This window comes from Nerophis ophidion, linkage group LG09 (assembly GCF_033978795.1).
Source record: "Nerophis ophidion isolate RoL-2023_Sa linkage group LG09, RoL_Noph_v1.0, whole genome shotgun sequence".
In the NCBI taxonomy this organism is placed as follows: domain Eukaryota; kingdom Metazoa; phylum Chordata; class Actinopteri; order Syngnathiformes; family Syngnathidae; genus Nerophis; species Nerophis ophidion.
This window is the reverse complement of record NC_084619.1, coordinates 33,967,676-33,985,883: the sequence shown is the minus strand read 5'-3', so window position 1 is coordinate 33,985,883 and position 18,208 is coordinate 33,967,676. Positions and strand designations below refer to the sequence as shown.

General features: G+C 38.2%; 1 protein-coding gene across 1 annotated transcript in view; it reads left to right on the top strand.

Moving 5' to 3' along the window:
- The window catches only part of LOC133559271 (gamma-aminobutyric acid receptor subunit pi), a 161,214-nt gene extending 147,191 nt beyond the window's left edge, over positions 1-14,023 (top strand). Inside the window, exons 9-10 of the mRNA XM_061910877.1 lie at positions 1,915-2,105; positions 7,421-14,023. Of these exons, the coding sequence (XP_061766861.1) occupies positions 1,915-2,105; positions 7,421-7,780 (551 nt within the window). The 3' untranslated portion in view covers positions 7,781-14,023. The remainder of the gene's footprint in view (positions 1-1,914; positions 2,106-7,420) is intronic.
- Positions 14,024-18,208: the final 4,185 nt, after the last annotated feature.

Genomic DNA, 18,208 nt, shown 5'->3' with positions numbered 1-18,208 from the left:
ATATTATAATTTTGCATATACGTAATGCATAACACTATGCCAGAATTAATATTAATTTATTTTTATAAAGACTGCATTTCATTTATTTGTTATCATTGTATACATTGCAACACAAATGGGGTGTTATTGATTTAAAAAAACTTTACCTTTACTGACTTTTCATGTGTATCACTATTTTCATAGTTACATGTATCACACCAAAGACGACTGCATTATCACACCAAAAATACACTCACATTAATTTAAAATCAATGGTACCCCTGTCCTTATCTACCATTAACTTATTTTGCTCGCATACTGAAACCACCAGGTTCAATCAAGTGTGTTAGTGTGAGGTAGTGGTTCTCAGATGGGGGTACGCGTTCCCCTGGGGGTACTTGAAGGTATGCCAAGGGGTACATGAGATTTTTATTTTAAATATTCTAAAAATAGCAACAATTCAAAAATCCTTTATAAATATATTTATTGAATAATACTTCAACAAAATATGAATGTAAGCTCATAAAGTGTGAAAAGAAATGCAACAATGCAATATTCAGTGTTGACAGCTAGATTTTTTGTGGACATGTTCCATAAATATTGATGTTAAAGATTTATTTTTTTGTGAAGAAATGTTTAGAATTAAGTTCATAAATCCAGATGGATCTCTATTACAATCCCCAAAGAGGGCACTTTAAGTTGATGATTACTTCTATGTGTGGAAATCTTTATTCATAATTGAATCACTTGTTTATTTTTCAACAAGTTTTTAGTTATTTTTATATCCTTTTTTCCAAATAGTTCAAGAAAAACCACTACAAATGAGCAATATTTTGCAATGTTATACAATTTAATAAATCAGAAACTAATGGCATATTGCTGTATTTTACTTCTTTATCTCTTTTTTTCAACCAAAAATGCTTTGCTCTGATTAGGGGGTACTTGAATAAAAACATGTTCACAGGGGGTACATCACTGAAAAAAGGTTGAAAACCACTGGTTTGAGGTATGGACATGAGTGGAGATCCTTTCAAAATAAGATAGGCAGAAGACAATGAAATAAAAACATGTAATTTCAAACAAACATTTTATACAACCAAGTTCTGGGGATCACTGCTTTAAAGTACAGTGAAGGTGCCAGGAAACTCTGCCACTACATTTACCAATAATAAAATGTATTTCTCGATACGAACAGAGACAATATAAATATTACTGAGTTTTTACAATTGTTGATTGGCAACACTAAATTGGCCCTAGTGTGTGAATGTTAGTGCAAATGTTGTCTGTCTATCTGTGTTGGCCCTGCGATGAGGTGGCGATTTGTCCAGGGTGTACACTGCCTTCCGCCCAAATGCAGCTGAAATAGGTTCCAGCACCCCCCGCCACCCCAAAAGGGACAAGCGGTAGAAAATAGATGGATGGATAGATGGAATTTACTGAGTGAGCTTTAATGCACACATCTCCCGGCCTGTCGTTGTTAATGTTTGCTATTTAAGAACATGATGCTTCTTCAGGTGTATCAGCCATAACGATTCAGATAGGAAACTTCACGATTTAGTTTGCTGACTTCATGGTGAGCCCGAGTTATGGTTGCATATTTAATAAGTTTTTGTTTTTTAAGTGCAGCATTCAGTTTTCATGCCAAACAATTCTACACGGCCCATAAGGCATAATTAAGTGGTTAAACAAATCAGTTTTAAGACTGCTTCATCTGGATGGATTGTGTGCTAAAAAAAAAACAGTTACGATCACATCTACTTGTAACTAACATCTACTTTCACAGATATTATAATGTCTTTATAAACATTTAGCGTCTTGTAGTACATGACTATGTGTGTCAGGAAACACTGCAGCATGTTTATAATAATTGATTATTGTAATGTGTGACTGTGTTACTATAGTGTGTTGTTATAGTGTGTTTGTGTTCCTTGCCAGGAGTGACCACAGTGTTGACCATGACCACTCTGATGATGGGGGCCCGCACTTCGCTGCCCAACGCCAACTGCTTCATCAAAGCTATTGATGTGTACTTGGGAATCTGCTTCAGTTTTATCTTTGGGGCCCTCATAGAGTACGCTGTAGCCCACTTCTGCACCCTCACTTACAGTGACACGCACATGCTCATGGTGAGACACTTCTATTACTATCGGCAGTTATTAACGTCCTCAGCTGCAGTTTCTTGTAAATTGGCTTCATTCTAATTAGAATTTTTGTATTGTCATTGCACACAGTATGTAACAAAGCTTCACGTTCCAACCGGTCATATGATATTTACAATTACATTTGCAAAGTATCAACACGTATTATAGAAAAATACAATAATATAGACAATACAGTCGCGATCACGATACATTTGTAAAGACCATAACGTCATGGCTGTCTTGAGTTTCCAGTAATTTCTACAACTCTCAACAAAAATTGAGCTGTTTAGCCACAATACTCAGCAATATGTTTGGAGGAGAAAAGGTGAGGCCTTTAATCACAGGAACACCATCCTACCATCAAGCATGGTGGTGGTAGCATTATGCTACGGGCCTGTTTTGTTGAGAATGGAACTGGTGATTTAAATGGGACAATGAAAAAGGAGGATTACCTCCAAATTCTTCAGGAAAACCTAAAATCATCAGGCCGGATGTTGGGTGTTGGGCCCAGTTGGGTGTTCCAACAGGACAATGACCCCAAACACACGTCAAAAGTGGTCAAGGAATGGCTAAATAGGGCTAGAATTAAGGTTTTAGAATGGCCTCCCCAAAGTCCTGACTTTATTGTGTAGACAATGCTGAAGAAACAAGTCTATGTCAGAAAACCAACAAATTTAGCTGAACTGCACCAATGTTGTCAAGATAAGTGGTCAAAAATTCAACAAGAAGCTTGTGGATGGCTACCAAAAGCACTTTATTGCAGTGAAGCTTGCCAAAAGACATATAACCAAATATTAACATTGCTGTATGTATACTTTTGACCCAGCAGATGTGGTCAAATGTTCTGTACACCCATAAAAAATTCATAAAATAACCAAAATTCATGTATGTTTTTTGTGACCAACAAGTATGTGCTCCAGTCACTCTATCACAAAAGTATTGGAAAGTCAAGACAGTCATGACATTATGCTCTTTACAAGTGTATGTAAACTTTTGATCGAGACTGTATATGTATTGTTAAGAAGGTGCAGCTGTGTATTACCAGCACTGAAATATTAACAAGTTTGAATCGAAAAGGAAATATTTCCATCGGCTTTAGAATCCAAGATCATAACCACTCGGCCATCTGAAAATAATTCAATTGTTTTGGTTTGTCTAATCGGAAGAGAGCGACGTCGAGGGAGTGAGGTTCACGAATGCCATCTATTGTGGCTGTCTGATTGTACATTGTGTAAACCTCACTCCCCGATACCTTAAAGGCCTACTGAAATGAGATTTTCTTATTCAAACGGGGATAGCAGGTCCATTCTATGTGTCATACTTGATCATTTTGCGATATTGCCATATTTTTACTGAAAGGATTTAGTAGAGAACATCCACGATAAAGTTCGCAATTGGAGAAAAGCCCTGGTTCTACCGGAAGTCGCAGACGATGAGGTCACACGTGTGATGGCTCCTCACATATTCACATTGTTTTTAATGGGAGCCTCCAACAAAAAGTGCTATTCGGACCGAGAAAATGACCATTTCCCCATTAATTTGAGCGAGGATGAAAGGTTCGTTTTTGAGGATATTAATAGTGACGGACTAGAAAAAAAAAAAACATTATTGCAATTGCTTTGCATTGAGACAGATTCATATGTTTTTAGAGACATATACTAGGATAATTCTGCTAGTGTTTTAGTGAGTTTAAAGTACCTGATATTCGGAGGTGTACGTCCACGCGCAGTGTCTCAGGGAGGTCGACGGCAGCTGTACGGGAGGCAGAAGCTCAGCTGATATCCGGTAAGAGGCGACTTTTTAACCACAATTTTCTCACCGAAACCTGCTGGTTGACAAGTGGTCGGGATCCATGTCCGCTGTGATCCATAGGAAAGTTTCAACTCCGTGAAGTTTAAACAAGGAATCACCGTGTGTTTGTGTGGCTAAAGGCTAAAGCTTCCCAACTCCATCTTGCTACTTTGACTTCTCCAATATTAATTGAACAAATTGCAAAAGATTCAGCAACACAGTTCTCCAAAATACTGTGTAATTATGCCGTTAAAGCAGATAACAATTAGCTGTGTGTATGCGTAGCGCTCATACTTCCTAAAAACCCGTGACGTCATGCGTACACGTCATCATTACACAACGTTTTCAAGACGAAACTCACGGGAAATTTTAAATTGCAATTTAGTAAACTAAAAAGGCCGTATTGGCATATGTTGCAATGTTATTTTTTCATCATTGATATATAAACTATCAGACTGTGTGGTGAGTAGTAGTGGGTTTCAGTAGGCCTTTTGAAGAGCTGCACTAAACGATGACTTGACAGTACAACACTTCCAGCTTGTTGGCTACCAGTGCTCAGCAGAACTTTCAATGAATAAGAATTTGCCCTGGAATGTCCAGGATGACCACTGTTTCACTTCTTTGTTGTTGGTCGCTGTCCAATATCATGAATACAGTACTGTACTATCTGGTTGTAATGTCTACGTCCTTCTCCATTCATCAGAAAATACAGAAAATATTCATCACGATGGGACCTCCACTTATGAACTTAATCGGTTTTCAAACATGGTTGTAAAAAGAAATGTTTGTATGTTGAAACACATTTCTCTATAAAAATCAATTTAAATATGAATAATGTGTTACAGACTTGACAAAAGACCATATATTATAAATGTTTGTACACATTTTAACACAATATAAAGATGTATAAAAAAAGCTGTTAATCAAACAAACATAACACGGAGTGATGGATCAACTTTTTAATGTATTTACTACCTGTGTTGGGGCCTCAACAAAAAAAATAATCAAAATGCAGATCAGTAAAAAATCTCTATTCAATAACCAAAAATCACTGGAGAAAATAACTCAGTAGTAATGAAAAATCAGCTCCAGGAAAACCGGGTCAGAAGTCTGTTTTACACCTGAGGAAATACAAAAAACAGGAATCACAAAGGGTTCAGGACAAAGGTCAGAGTAAGTGAGCTCAGGCTGGATTGTACCGCAGGCAACGAACGAACTGGCACTTGCTGGGTGGAGAGTCAGGGTTTAAGTCAGGTGGTTGATTAAAAGCAGGTGGGCTCGGTTGACTGGCAGAAGACCTGCAACTGATGACCGGGTAGGGGACTTACAGACAAAAAAGGCCGGAGAACTGCCCTCATGACAACCTGAACTGTCCTCATTTGCAGCGGCCCTGTCGACATGTGTACACATTGTCACTAGCCCTGTGGTGCACTCACAGTTTGAAATCACAAAACTCCTTAACTTTAACAGTCAGGTCACTAAAATGATTAGTAATAAAAAATAAATCCAATTTACCTTGTCGGTTAACTTTTTTGTGTAGCCGAAGAAGGAGAGGTGGGGAAAGCTGTGTCAACAAAACTGTGGATACTTCCTGAATGTTTCAAACCACACATTGCTTGTTCGTTGTTTCGTTTGGACTCAATTTGAGCTCGCAAAACAAGAAAAAAATGTAACCAGACTAAAAAAAAAAAAAACTTGCAAAGCGCAGTCGCTAAGAGCAGCACTCTTACACAAAGACGTTTGTTCCTCAAAGCATATTTTTATCCGATCTGTGGTTCATATATTGAAAAGTTTGTACAATGAGAGGTTCGTAAATTGACGTTCCACTGCGTACTTGTTAACAGTGAACAGGTGGAGGTCTGCCCGCCACTGAGAGCCGTTTTATTTACCGTATTTCTTTGAATTGCGGCCGGGGCGCTAAGTAATTTAAAACCTCTTCTCACTCCTGCGCTTACCAAAGGCATGCGGTAAAAGTAAGCATGCGCTAATTATTTTAAAACCTCTTCTCACTCCGGCCCTTACCAAAGGTATGCGGTAAAAATTTGAGTGTGATGTAAGCTTGGACCTTAAATCCTACTGAATAGCTCTTACTCTTCTTCCCTTTATGCGATTTCAAATTACCGGTATTGAAATCAGCCCCCTTCATTTTGAAAATGATGGCAGGGGAAGTGTCACTCGTGACATCACGAGTTTGACCAGGCGGTAATACTAAGCATGCGCTAATTCATTTTCGGAAGCGAGTTTGACCCGGCAGTAATTCAAGGCAGGCGCATACTATATGCCCTGCGGCAATTCAAGGAAATACGGTATGTTTCATTTCATGGTTAAAAGGGATTATCACAATTTCAAAAGGGTTAAAAACAATAAAAATCAGTTCCCAGGGGCTTGTTTTATTTTTCGAAGTTTTTTTCAAAATTTTACACCTCGCGGAATATCCCTAAAAAAAGCTTTAAAGTTCTTGATTTTTGCTATTTGCGATGCGACTGTCCATTTCCCTGTGACGTCATACAGTGCTGCCAATACAAACAACATGGCGGTTACCACAGCAAGATATAGCGATATTAGCTCGAATTCAGACTCGGATTTCAGCGGTTTAAGCGATTCAACAGATTACGCATGTATTGAAACAGATGGTCGGAGTATGGAGGCAGATAGCGAAAACGAAATTGAAGAAGAAACCGAAGCTATTGAGCGAATAGCTATTAACGCTATTCTGCCATAGCATGGGTGTACCTAATGAAGTGACCCATAGCATGGCGGCCATATTAGCATCGCCGGTAAAATGTGCGGACCAAACGATCAGGACTTTTGCATCTTGTGACACCGGAGCAACTTAAATCCGTCAATTGGTAAGTGTTTGTTTCGCATTAAATGTGGGTATCTAGTTTCAAATGTACATACAGCTAGCGTAAATAGCATGTTAGCATCGATTAGCGTAGCATGTTAGCATCGATTAGCTGGCAGTCATGCTGCGACCAAATATGTCTGATTAGCACATAAGTCAACAACATCAACAAAACTCACCTTTGTGATTTCGTTGACTTAATCTTTGCAAATGCATCTGCAGGTTATCCATACATCTCTGTGCCATGTCTGTCTTAGCATCGCCGGTAAAATGTGAAGACACTGGTACATTCAATGGGGGTCTGGCGGCAGATTTCTTGCCAGTGGTGCAACTTAAATCCCTCCCTGTTAGTGTTGTTACACCCTCCGACAAGGTTCCAAAAAATAGTCGAAAAAACGGAAAATAACAAAGCTGAGACCCGGTGTTTGTAATGTGAAAATGAAAATGGCGGGTGTATTACCTTGGTGACGTCACGTTCTGACGTCATCGCTACAAGACCGATTAACAGAAAGGCGTTTAATTCGCCAAAATTCACCCATTTAGAGTTCGGAAATCGGTTAAAAAAATACATGGTCTTGTTTCTGCACCATCAAGGTATATATTGACGCTTGCATAGGTTTGGTGATAATGTTCCCCTTTAACGCTGTCTTTTAATTTTCTTTAGTATGGCCATCAAATGCACAGCCTGGATGACGACATGAACGGCATCGTCACCACCATCTCCACGCATCGCACCAACAGACGCAAGGAGCCCGACACAAGTCCTGCCCCTGCTCCCGCCTCCACCGAATTGGCCGTCAGCCCGTCAAGCCCGACAGGCAGCGAGCCCAAACCCGAAGTGTCGCCCCCAGAACCCACCCACTGGTGCTTCACAGTTTTGGCCACCCTTCGAAAAGTCCTTAGTTTCATAAGCTGCTGTCATATAAAGAACCCACATCACATAGACAACTATTCCAGAGTCACCTTTCCATTGTCTTTTGTTATGGTTAACCTTCTCTACTGGACATATTATCTGTACTTTTAGCATCTATACCAGTATTCCTTTGATCTTAAATATCTCTGTGTTTATGTTTGGGTTTATGAGAAGGAAAGAGTTAATGCCTTCATGGCCTATGCTACTGTTTTGATATGTGAGCACATACTTGAAGTTTGGTTTCGTAGCTGTTTCAGCCTCCTCAATGCAAACTGGTGAGGTTTCATAAACTCAGAAATTCTTCCAAGGATATGCATATTTATCACCGTAGCACAATTATTGCAATTATGTCTCTGCTCAGGTTAGCGGATAACACGGAGAAGATAGTAATTTATGACTTGATGGCCAAAATGTCCTGCGGCGCTGAGTGAGGACAAATGGTCGTTTTTCTTTTAGTCTCGCTTGTGATGGATTGATACGGTATTAATTTTCTCTCTCTGCCTTGGAGTGAAATAGGAACACATGCCGAGTCAGTGAGTGGAAAAAGAGGAGTAATGGTGGATTTCACTGATGATGGAAGCGTTTGAAAAACTATAAAACCTTGTTGTTTTCTGACTTCTTCTATGAAAGCCAATAGTATACAATATTTTATAAAAATTCCCTGATATTGTTTGCGCCCCCGCGACCCCAAAAGGGAATAAGTGGTAGAAAATGGATGGATGGATGTTCATAACATATATCAAGTATATTATTTCATAATATTATTGTTGAAATGAAATTATGGTATATAATTGAGACAATGGTGAAAGCACTGATCATCTCTTCTGCATGGATCGCTAAATTAAAAGTAACGTCATATTTAATACCTTTTAGCTGCTGTGAAAATTCCAAGCAGTTCATCATCAGATTTCTGCTTACAAGATACACAAATGTAATACTTTGTATACTTCTTACAAATTCTTCTGATCTGTGGCTGCTTTTTTGTTCTTGGAATATTTCCATTGGAGTCATATTGGTAACGTACTCACTTGTAAATGCTATTCCGTACGTAACAGTTTTATGTATCTCAAAGTGATCGCTAGTATTGTTTTTACAGAAACTATATTGCTGCTTGACTTCTTTTTAAATATTTGAATTATTTCATGTGATGTAATTGAGGATGTTTTTTTGTAACAAACATTTTGGTCATTTTATGTTCTGTGTAACTTGTATCAACAAATCATTTCCATTATTCCATTGTTTTTATTATTTGCAAGGATGTTTGCCTCAAACTCCCAAATTACTATTTTGGGGGATTTTGGTTCACATTAAGTCCCTTTCAAACCAAATAGTCTCTTAAAAGAAAATATCTAAGAAAGAAAACAGATGCAGTGTAGCAATATATTAATTTGAAGGACATATAAAGACATGTTTAGAGTGATACATGAACCAAACTTAGCTGAGTATTGAATGAGAACTGCCACTTTAAAGGGGAACTGCACTTTTTATTTTTTATGTTTGTCATTAGTAACAATCTTTGTGTGAGGCAAAAACCCACACGCGCTTTTCTGTGAATTCTATATAGTGAAAAACTGCTAGTAAGAGGCAGCTAACAATGCGAGTAATGTGGATGTGATCTATTCCATCTATAAAGCCCTCTAGAACCATCCAACACAGTTTTATTTACATGCTATGAGCATGTATGAAATAATAGCGAGCACATTCATGATAACATGTTATCATTTACAGCACTTTGGTTTGCAACTTCTTTCCTGGGCGCATAGTTAGGAACACTTCCGTTGCTCTGTGAAACCGCAACATAGAAAGCACTTTGAGTGTTTGCTACCGCTTTGCGAGAGCCATCCTGCATTATCACGTAGCCCTATTGTTAAATAGTTCAAATGAAAAGTTCAAACAGTGACTTACGTTGTCCGCCCTTACAGGGAGGCGGACTGATAGGATTTTGTATTGTTCAGCACTTTTTCTGTTCTTGAACTGCTAATTTAAATTTTCCTGAAGAAACTCTTTTGAAGGAATCAATAAAGTAATATCTATCTATCGAAATTCAGAATAAACCTCAACAAATAAAACTAATTCCTGGAGATTTTGTGATGGTCTTATGCTGTGTTCCATTCTAATTTACCTGAGTGAACTCTCCTGAAGGAATCAATAAAGTACTATCTATCTCAGGAGTCACCAACGCGGTGCCCGCGGGCACCAGGTAGCCCATAAGGACCAGATGAGTAGCCCGCTGGCCTGTTCTAAAATAGCTCAAATAGCAGCACTTACCAGTGAGCTGCCTCTATTTTTTAAATTGTATTTATGTACTAGCAAACTGGTCTCGCTTTGCTCAACATTTTTAATTCTAAGAGAGACAAATCCAAGAACATATTTTAAAGACTTGGTCTTCACTTGTTTAAATAAATGCATTTATTTCTTATAACTTTTAGAAAGACAATTTTAGAGAAAAAATACAACTTTAAAAATGATTTTACGTTTTTTAAACACAGATACCTTTTTACCTTTTAAATTCCTTCCTCTACTTTCCTGACAATTTAAATCAATGTTCAAGTATTTTTTTTTTATTGTAAAGAATAATAAATACATTTTGATTTAATTCTTCATTTTAGTTTCTGTTTTTTCGACAAAGAATATTTGTGAAATATTTATTCAAACTTACTATGATCAAAATTCAAAAAAATTATTCTGGCAAATCTAGAAAATCTGTAGAATCAAATTTAAATCTTATTTCAAAGTCTTTTGAATTTCTTTTAAAAAAAATTGTTCTGTAAAATCTAGAAGAAATAATGATTTGTCTTTGTTAGAAATATATCTTGGTCCAATTTGTTATATATTATAACAAAATGCAGATTGGATTTTAACCTATTTAAAACATGTCATCAAAATTCTAAAATTAATCTTAATCAGGAAAAATTATTAATGATGTTCCATAGATATATTTTTTTATTTTTTCAAAAAGATTTGAATTAGCTAGTTTTTCTCTTAATTTTTTTCGGTTGAATTTTGAATTTTAAATAGTCGAAATTGAAGATAAACTGTGTTTCAAAATTGTATTTAAATTTTTTTCCCGTATTCTCCTCTTTTAAACCGTTCAATTAAGTGTTTTTTTCATCATTTATTTTCTTCAAAAAACCATTTCGAAAAAGGAAAAAAAATGTATGACGGAATGACAGACAGAAATATCATTTTTTTTTATATATATAGATTTATTTAAGGTAAATTGAACAAATTGGCAATTCAAACTGGTATCCCTTCCCATTAATCAGTACCCAAGAAGTAGCTCTTGGTTTCAAAAAGGTTGGTGACTCCTGATCTATCTATTTGTTGGGAGAAAATAGCGCATCAAGTTGGTAGCATGTGGATTTTCCAAGTTGACCAACTTCTTAGCTTGGTGCCGCAACCTTCTACTATACAGGTGATAGAGTCATGATTTATAACAGCATTAACTTTTACTAAGGCAGCAACAGCTCAAGCTCCTTCTTTTTCTTCTTTATTTCTTGGCGGGTCACTACCAACATTATTAGCAGCTCAAGCTAGCTAGTAGTTGGCTACTCGCTAGTGGTCGGAGGAGCAGTGTGAGCAAGGTAATGTGTCAATACCGCAGAAAAGTAGTAAGCGCTTACCATAAAAATGTTGCTATAGCTTGGTTAATACGCTGGTCACAGCATGTAACTGCAACGTTGTTGGCGGTTTTTGGAGCGGAGTAGATGAATTGTTGGTAGCCTCGTACAACCATTTTTTCAGTATTTCAAATACACGAAAAGAGAAAGACATGTCTTGTCCCACATAAGGATTGTGGATAAAGGCCAAGATCCCCCCAAAAAATCTGTTTTCCTTAAACGGGATGTAGTCTGTTTGCTATCTTTCAGTGAAGCAGCATCACTGGCAACTAATGATGTGTACCAAAGATTAGAAGAGTTGTACATTTTCCGATGATCGCATGTTGTCAGTGAACATTTCATACATCAGACAACAGGACGAAGCTGCTTGTTGATTTTATTGTTGCCTCATTCAGTCTTTTTTAACATTTACTCAGTGAAATTACTGAGGTGATTACTGAGAGCATAATTCATTGCCTTGTGTAATTATTTCATCTGCGTCGTTTCACTGTTTGTATTGATGGCGTCAAAACTGACAAACTATTTCCTTAATGGTTTCTTCCTGCATGCTTCTCAATATATAACTTTTGTTTGTGGTTTGTTTGGGTTTTACTAAGAAAGAAAATAACTAACCCGATGCTTTGATTGTCAATGATGCCTCTTCTTAGACCAAAAGGTCGGGCTCTTCAGGGTTCTGTTCTAACGTATACGACTGACGTGTCCTATGGAAGCAGTGACAAATTGAACATGTTACATAAACGATTTGAGAAGAAATCTTCCAGTTAAGTAACGGTTATAAAAGTAATTAATGTTGTAAAAATACATGGAATCTAAAGGCAAAACCTTGAAAAGTGCATGATGAAAAGTCACGGACATATGATTCTTCCGACCATGTCTTAGTAGTTTTGACTTTCATCAAAATTGCCAGAAAAAAAAATCATCAAATGTGGACAATAGATAAGGTTGGACATTTTTTTTCAGAGATGGACTGAACCATTTTCCTTATCATGTTGTAGGACGTGTGGAAAAAATACCTCATGTTATGTTGGCGACCACCTGGGACGTCTTCATGTGACTTGTATTAATATTGTAGCACAATAATGATTTGGATATTGTTCTGCTCAACCTGTACTTGTAAATAAATCCTGCTGATATGCATGTTGATTGTAAATAAATGACAGCAATAAAATCATTCAAGTCAGTGGCGTGCGGTCAGGTACATGGCTGGTGAGGCACTGACATTTTTGCACATTAGGATAACAACATTGAAGAAAATAATCTGCCAATTCCGATGATCCATGTGTGAGATCGGATGATTCCAAACACATGTATTAACTGTAAATATTTCACTTTGTTCATGTTGTGTGCTATTGACAGGTTTAAAGCGGAACATTATCACAATTTCAGAAGGGTTAAAACCAATAAAAAACAGTTCCCAGTGGCTTATTTTAGTTTCGAAGTTTTTTTCTCAATTTTACCCATCACGCAATATCCTGAAAAACTGCTTCAAAGTGCCTGATTTTCAGCATCGCTATATCCACCCGTCCATTTTCCTGTGAGGTCACTTCCTGATGCCAATACAAACAAACTTGGCGGATAGAACAGAAAGATATAGCGACATTAGCTCGGATTTCAGCGGTTTAAGCGATTCAACAGATTACGCATGTATTGAAACGGATGGTGGGAGTGTGGAGGCAGATAGCGAAAATTAAATTGAAGAAGAAACTGAAGCTATTGAGCCATATCACGACAGACAGCGGCAACGAGGACGAATTCGGCGATCGCCTTCTAACCAACAATTGCATCTTTTGACCACTGGTGCAACTTGAATCCGTCGATTGGTATGTGTTTGTTTGGCATTAAATGTGGGTGGAGGGAAAGGATGGATGCAAATATAGCTACAAATGAGGCATAATGATGCAATATGTACATACAGATAGCCTAAATAGCATGATAGCATCGATTAGCTTGCAGTCATGCCGTGACCAAATATGTCTGATTAGCACATTATTCAATAACATCAACAAAACTCACCTTTCTGATTTCGTTGAATTTATCGTTGGAAATGTATCTGCTTTGAGTGTCGCAGGATATCCACATATCTCTGTGCCATCTCTGTCGTAGCAACGGTATCGTCGGCAAGGTGTGCGGAACAAACGAGGGACTTTCGCATCTTTTGACCACTGGTGCAACTTGAATCTTTCGATTGGTATGTGTTTGTTTGGCATTAAATGTGGGTGGAGGGAAAGGCTGGATGCAAATATAGCTACAAATGAGGCATAATGATGCAATATGTACATACAGCTAGCCTAAATAGCATGTTAGCATTGATTAGCATGCCGTGACCATTGATATGTATGATTAACACACTCCACATAAGTCAACTTGAATCCGTCTCTGTTCGTGTTGTTACACCCTCCGACAACACACGAGGTTCGGAAAACAGTCGAAAAAACGGAAAATAACAGAGCTGATTTGACTTGGTGTGTGTAATGTGTTTGAGAAAATGGCGGATTGCTTCCTGTTGTGACGTCACAGGTGAAAGGTCATTGCTCTGACAGCGAACAATTGAAAGACGTTTCAATCGCCAAATTCACCCTTTTAGAGTTCGGAAATCAGTTAAAATAACATATGGTCTTTTTTCTGCAACATCAAGGTATATATTGACACTTACATAGGTCTGGTGATTATGTTCCCCTTTAACAACATCAACACAATATGTAAACTAGTTCCTGTTTCTCTATCTTTGCCTACAATTGAGCAAAAAAAGTCAATAAGAGTATATCTGTATCACGCTTTGTCTCTTGAGACTTCCCATTGTGAAACCCATTATCTACATCTTTTAAGCTACAAGGTGAGTAACGTTGCGTAAGGACTGCACAACAACAGTGACTGGAATGGCGAGGGCTGGAATCCAACCTGTAACCCTCTATATCAGTGGTTCTTAACCTTGTTGGAGGTACCGAACCTCACCAGTTTCATATGCGCATTCACCGAACCCTTCTTTAGTGAAAAATAAAAAATTATCTTTTTTTTAATTCAAGTCATATCCACAACACCAGGGGGAGCTCCACAAACCATGTTAAACCCAGATTCCGATCTAACAAAGGTTTTAACTCATTCTCTTTCTATGCCACATCAATGTGGAATGCACTCCCAACAGGTATAAAAGTAAGTGCATCTCTAACCTCCTTCAAAACCGCTCTAAAACAACACCTCCAGGCAACTTCAACACTTTACTAATACCCTCCTCCATTCACATCCCATCTCCCCGGATTATAAACAACTCAAATGTACTTCTAATGTATATACTTGTTCTTATGCTATCTGAACTCACTATGTTCTCTGCCGGCTGTACATATCCTACTAAATACGACCTACACTGTTTCAATGTCCACATTTCTCTGTTGATGCAATTGTTGATGACTGAAGTACTGATATCAACCAAAGCTCCTCATCCCACCCCCCGGATTGTAAATAATGTAAATAATTCAATGTACATACTATGATGATTAACTTGTGTGATGACTGTATTATGTTTATAGTATATATTTGTACCATGAATTGATTAACGTGGACCCCGACTTAAACAAGTTGAAAAACTTATTCGGGTGTTACCATTTAGTGGTCAATTGTACTGAATATGTACTGAACTGTGCAATCTACTAATAAAAGTATCAATCAATCAGTCAATCAGCCAAAGACATAGATATATATTTTTTTTACTGGTGCACAAAATGAACCGTGCATGAATATCACCTTGTTCAAATAACAAAACCAACACAGTGCATGAACTCACAACAATTTACACACCTGCTAATCAGTGTGACTTCAGCTGTTGCCTTTGAGAGACCATTTCAGATATGCGTGGCTTCACCTTGGCAAGTTGCACTCTCATGTCATTCTCACAGCAAAGTCTGTTCCTTTTCTTCGTTTTTATGTCCAGCATCCTCGTAAATGATTGCTCGCAAAGATATTGCTTTCTTAGCAATAACTGGATACGTTTCCATTTGTTGACACCAAAATGTTGAGAGCGTTGTTGTTCTGAAGAATTGCTGTTGAACCTGGCTCTGCTGAATTTCAATGATTTCGTCGAGGTATTCATCATTGACATCTGCTGTCTCAACAGCAAACGTGAACGGCTGTCTCACCCATGCTGGATATTACTCTCTTGTAGGGAAGTATCCGTCGAGAGACTTTGCAAGCTCATCTAAGTCCGTATCCAGACACATCTTTGATCTTACTTACACAGTCGTCAAGAAGGGGAAAGTTTGCGAAGTTATTGTTCTCTGTTCGTCGTTTCCATAACGGTAGCTTTTTTTACAAAACCTTCAGGTTTTCTTCCGCTTCCATGATGTTGACTCCACCACTCTGCATCTGCTGATTGAAATTATTGAGAGCTGCAAATGCATCAGTCATGTATGCTTAAATGAGAATCAACTCGGAATTTTTGAAGCAATCTGCATGACAATGTTGGTGCTCTTGCAAAAACGGGGCTAATTCCACACGCATGGCAAAAACACGATTCAGCACTTGTACCCGGGATAACCCCTGAACATTAGAATGGTACAGAAGTACCTCGAATTCAAAGCCCATTTCTTTACACAGTTCACTGAAGATGCGGTGCCTCAGAGCACTATTTCGCACATAGTTCACACATTCCACTGCAGTTTTTAATACTTCTGCCATTTTTGGAGGCGATGTTTTTGTTGCCAACACATGTCTGTGCAGAATACAATGCGTATCGATGATGTGTGGTGCATCATCTTTTACTAACACGCCAAAACCAGACTTTCTTCCCAGCATGACTGGAGCTCCGTCCGTACAAACTGCAGAAACCATATCCCAGGAAAGATTGTTGTCTCTGAAGAAGTCATCCACAAGCTTCTTCACATCCACTGCCTTAGTTGTTGTTGTAAAAGGCTTACAAAATAAAAAATCTTCTTTTATCATGTCGTCTTTCACATAGCGCACAAAAACAGCAAGCTGGCTTAGATTAGAAATGTCTGTGGACTCGTCGAGTTGAAGGCTGAATTTTGCCAGGCTTGAAATCAGATCAGCGACTACTTGAGCCAAGATGTCTTTACTCATATACTCTATTTTGTTGCTGATGGTGTCATTTGAAAGAGGAGTTTGGGATAATTTACCTTCGGCCGCTGTTCCGAGTATCAGATTTGTCATCTTTAGTACAGCTGGTTTTATGAGTGTTTCATCAATGGTGTCTGGCTTGCCTTGCTTTGCGATCAGGTAAGCAACTTTGTACGATGCTGTGAGGAACGGTTTCTTAAAGGTGAACATTATCACCAGACCTATGTAAGCGTCAATATATACCTTGATGGTGCAGAAAAAAGACCATATATTTTTTTAACCGATTTCCGAACTCTAAATGGGTGAATTTTGGCAAATTAAACGCCTTTCTGTTTATCGCTCTTTTTGCGATGACGTCTGTACGTGACGTCTACGAGGTAATACAGCCGCCATTTATAAATAACAGAGAGCTCTCAGCTCTGTTATTTTCCGTTTTTTCTACTATTTTTTGGAACCTTGGAGACATCATGCCTCGTCGGTGTGTTGTTGGAGGGTGTAACAACATTAACAGGGAGGGATTCAAGTTGCACCACTGGCCCGAAGATGCGAAAGTGTCTGCCGCCAGACCCCCATTGAATGTGCCAAAGTGTCGCCACATTTTACCGGCGATGACAGACATGGCACAGAGATGTATGGATAACCTGCAGATGCATTTCCAACGATAAATTCAACTAAATCACAAAGGTGAGTTTTGTTGATATAGTTGACTTATGTGCTAATCAGACATATTTGGTTGCGGCGTGACTGCCAGCTAATCGATGCTAACATGCTACGCTAATTGACGCTAACATGCTATTTACCGGCGGTGCTAAAGCAAATATGGCACAAAAATGTATGGATAACCTGCATATGCATTTGCAACTATAAAGTCAACAAATTCACAAAGGTGAGTTTTGTTGATGTTGACTGCCAGCTAATCGATGCTAACATGCTATGCTAATCGATGCTAACATGATATTTACCGGCGGTGCTAAAGCAGACATGGCACAGAGATGTAGGGATAACCTGCAGATGCATTTGCAACTATAAAGTCAACGAATTCACAAAGGTGAGTTTTGTTGATGTTGACTGCCAGCTAATCGATGCTAACATACTATGCTAATCGATGCTAACATGATATTTACCGGCGGTGCTAAAGTGGACATGGCACAGAGATGTATGGATAACTTGCAGATGCATTTGCAACTATATTACGTTTACTTCCACCCACATTTAATGCAAAAAAAACACTTACCAATCGAAGGATTTAAGTTGTTCCAGTGGCAAAAGATGCGAAAGTCCTGATCGTTTTATCTGCACATTTTACCGGCGATGCTAACGCAGCTATTCGGCCATGCTATGGCTATGAATAGCGTCAATAGCTATTCGCTCAATAGCTTCAGTTTCTTCTTCAATACTTTCATACTCCAACCATCCGTTTCAATACATGCGTAATCTGTTAAATTGCTTAAGTCGCTGAAATCCGAGTCTGAATCCGAGCTAATGTCGCTATATCTTGCTGTGGTATTCGCCGGTGTTTGTTTACATTGGCAGCACTGTATGACGTCACAGGAAAATAGCAAAAATCAAGCGCTTTAAAGCTTTTTTTACGGATATTCCGGGACCGGTAAAATTTTGAAAAAAAAATTAAAAAAATACAACAAGCCACTGGGAACTGATTTTTATTGTTTTTAACCCTTTTGAAATTGTGATAATGTTCCCCTTTAATGGGTACAAATCCAAAAGCAGGCAGAGTGGCTTTCTCATCAAATCTGGCTCGCTTCAATTTGAATTCAGCAAGTGTTGTGTTCTTGTATTCCCCATCTTCATGTAGGTTCATGGAGAGTTCCTTTAGTTTTGCCGGTGTGAGACT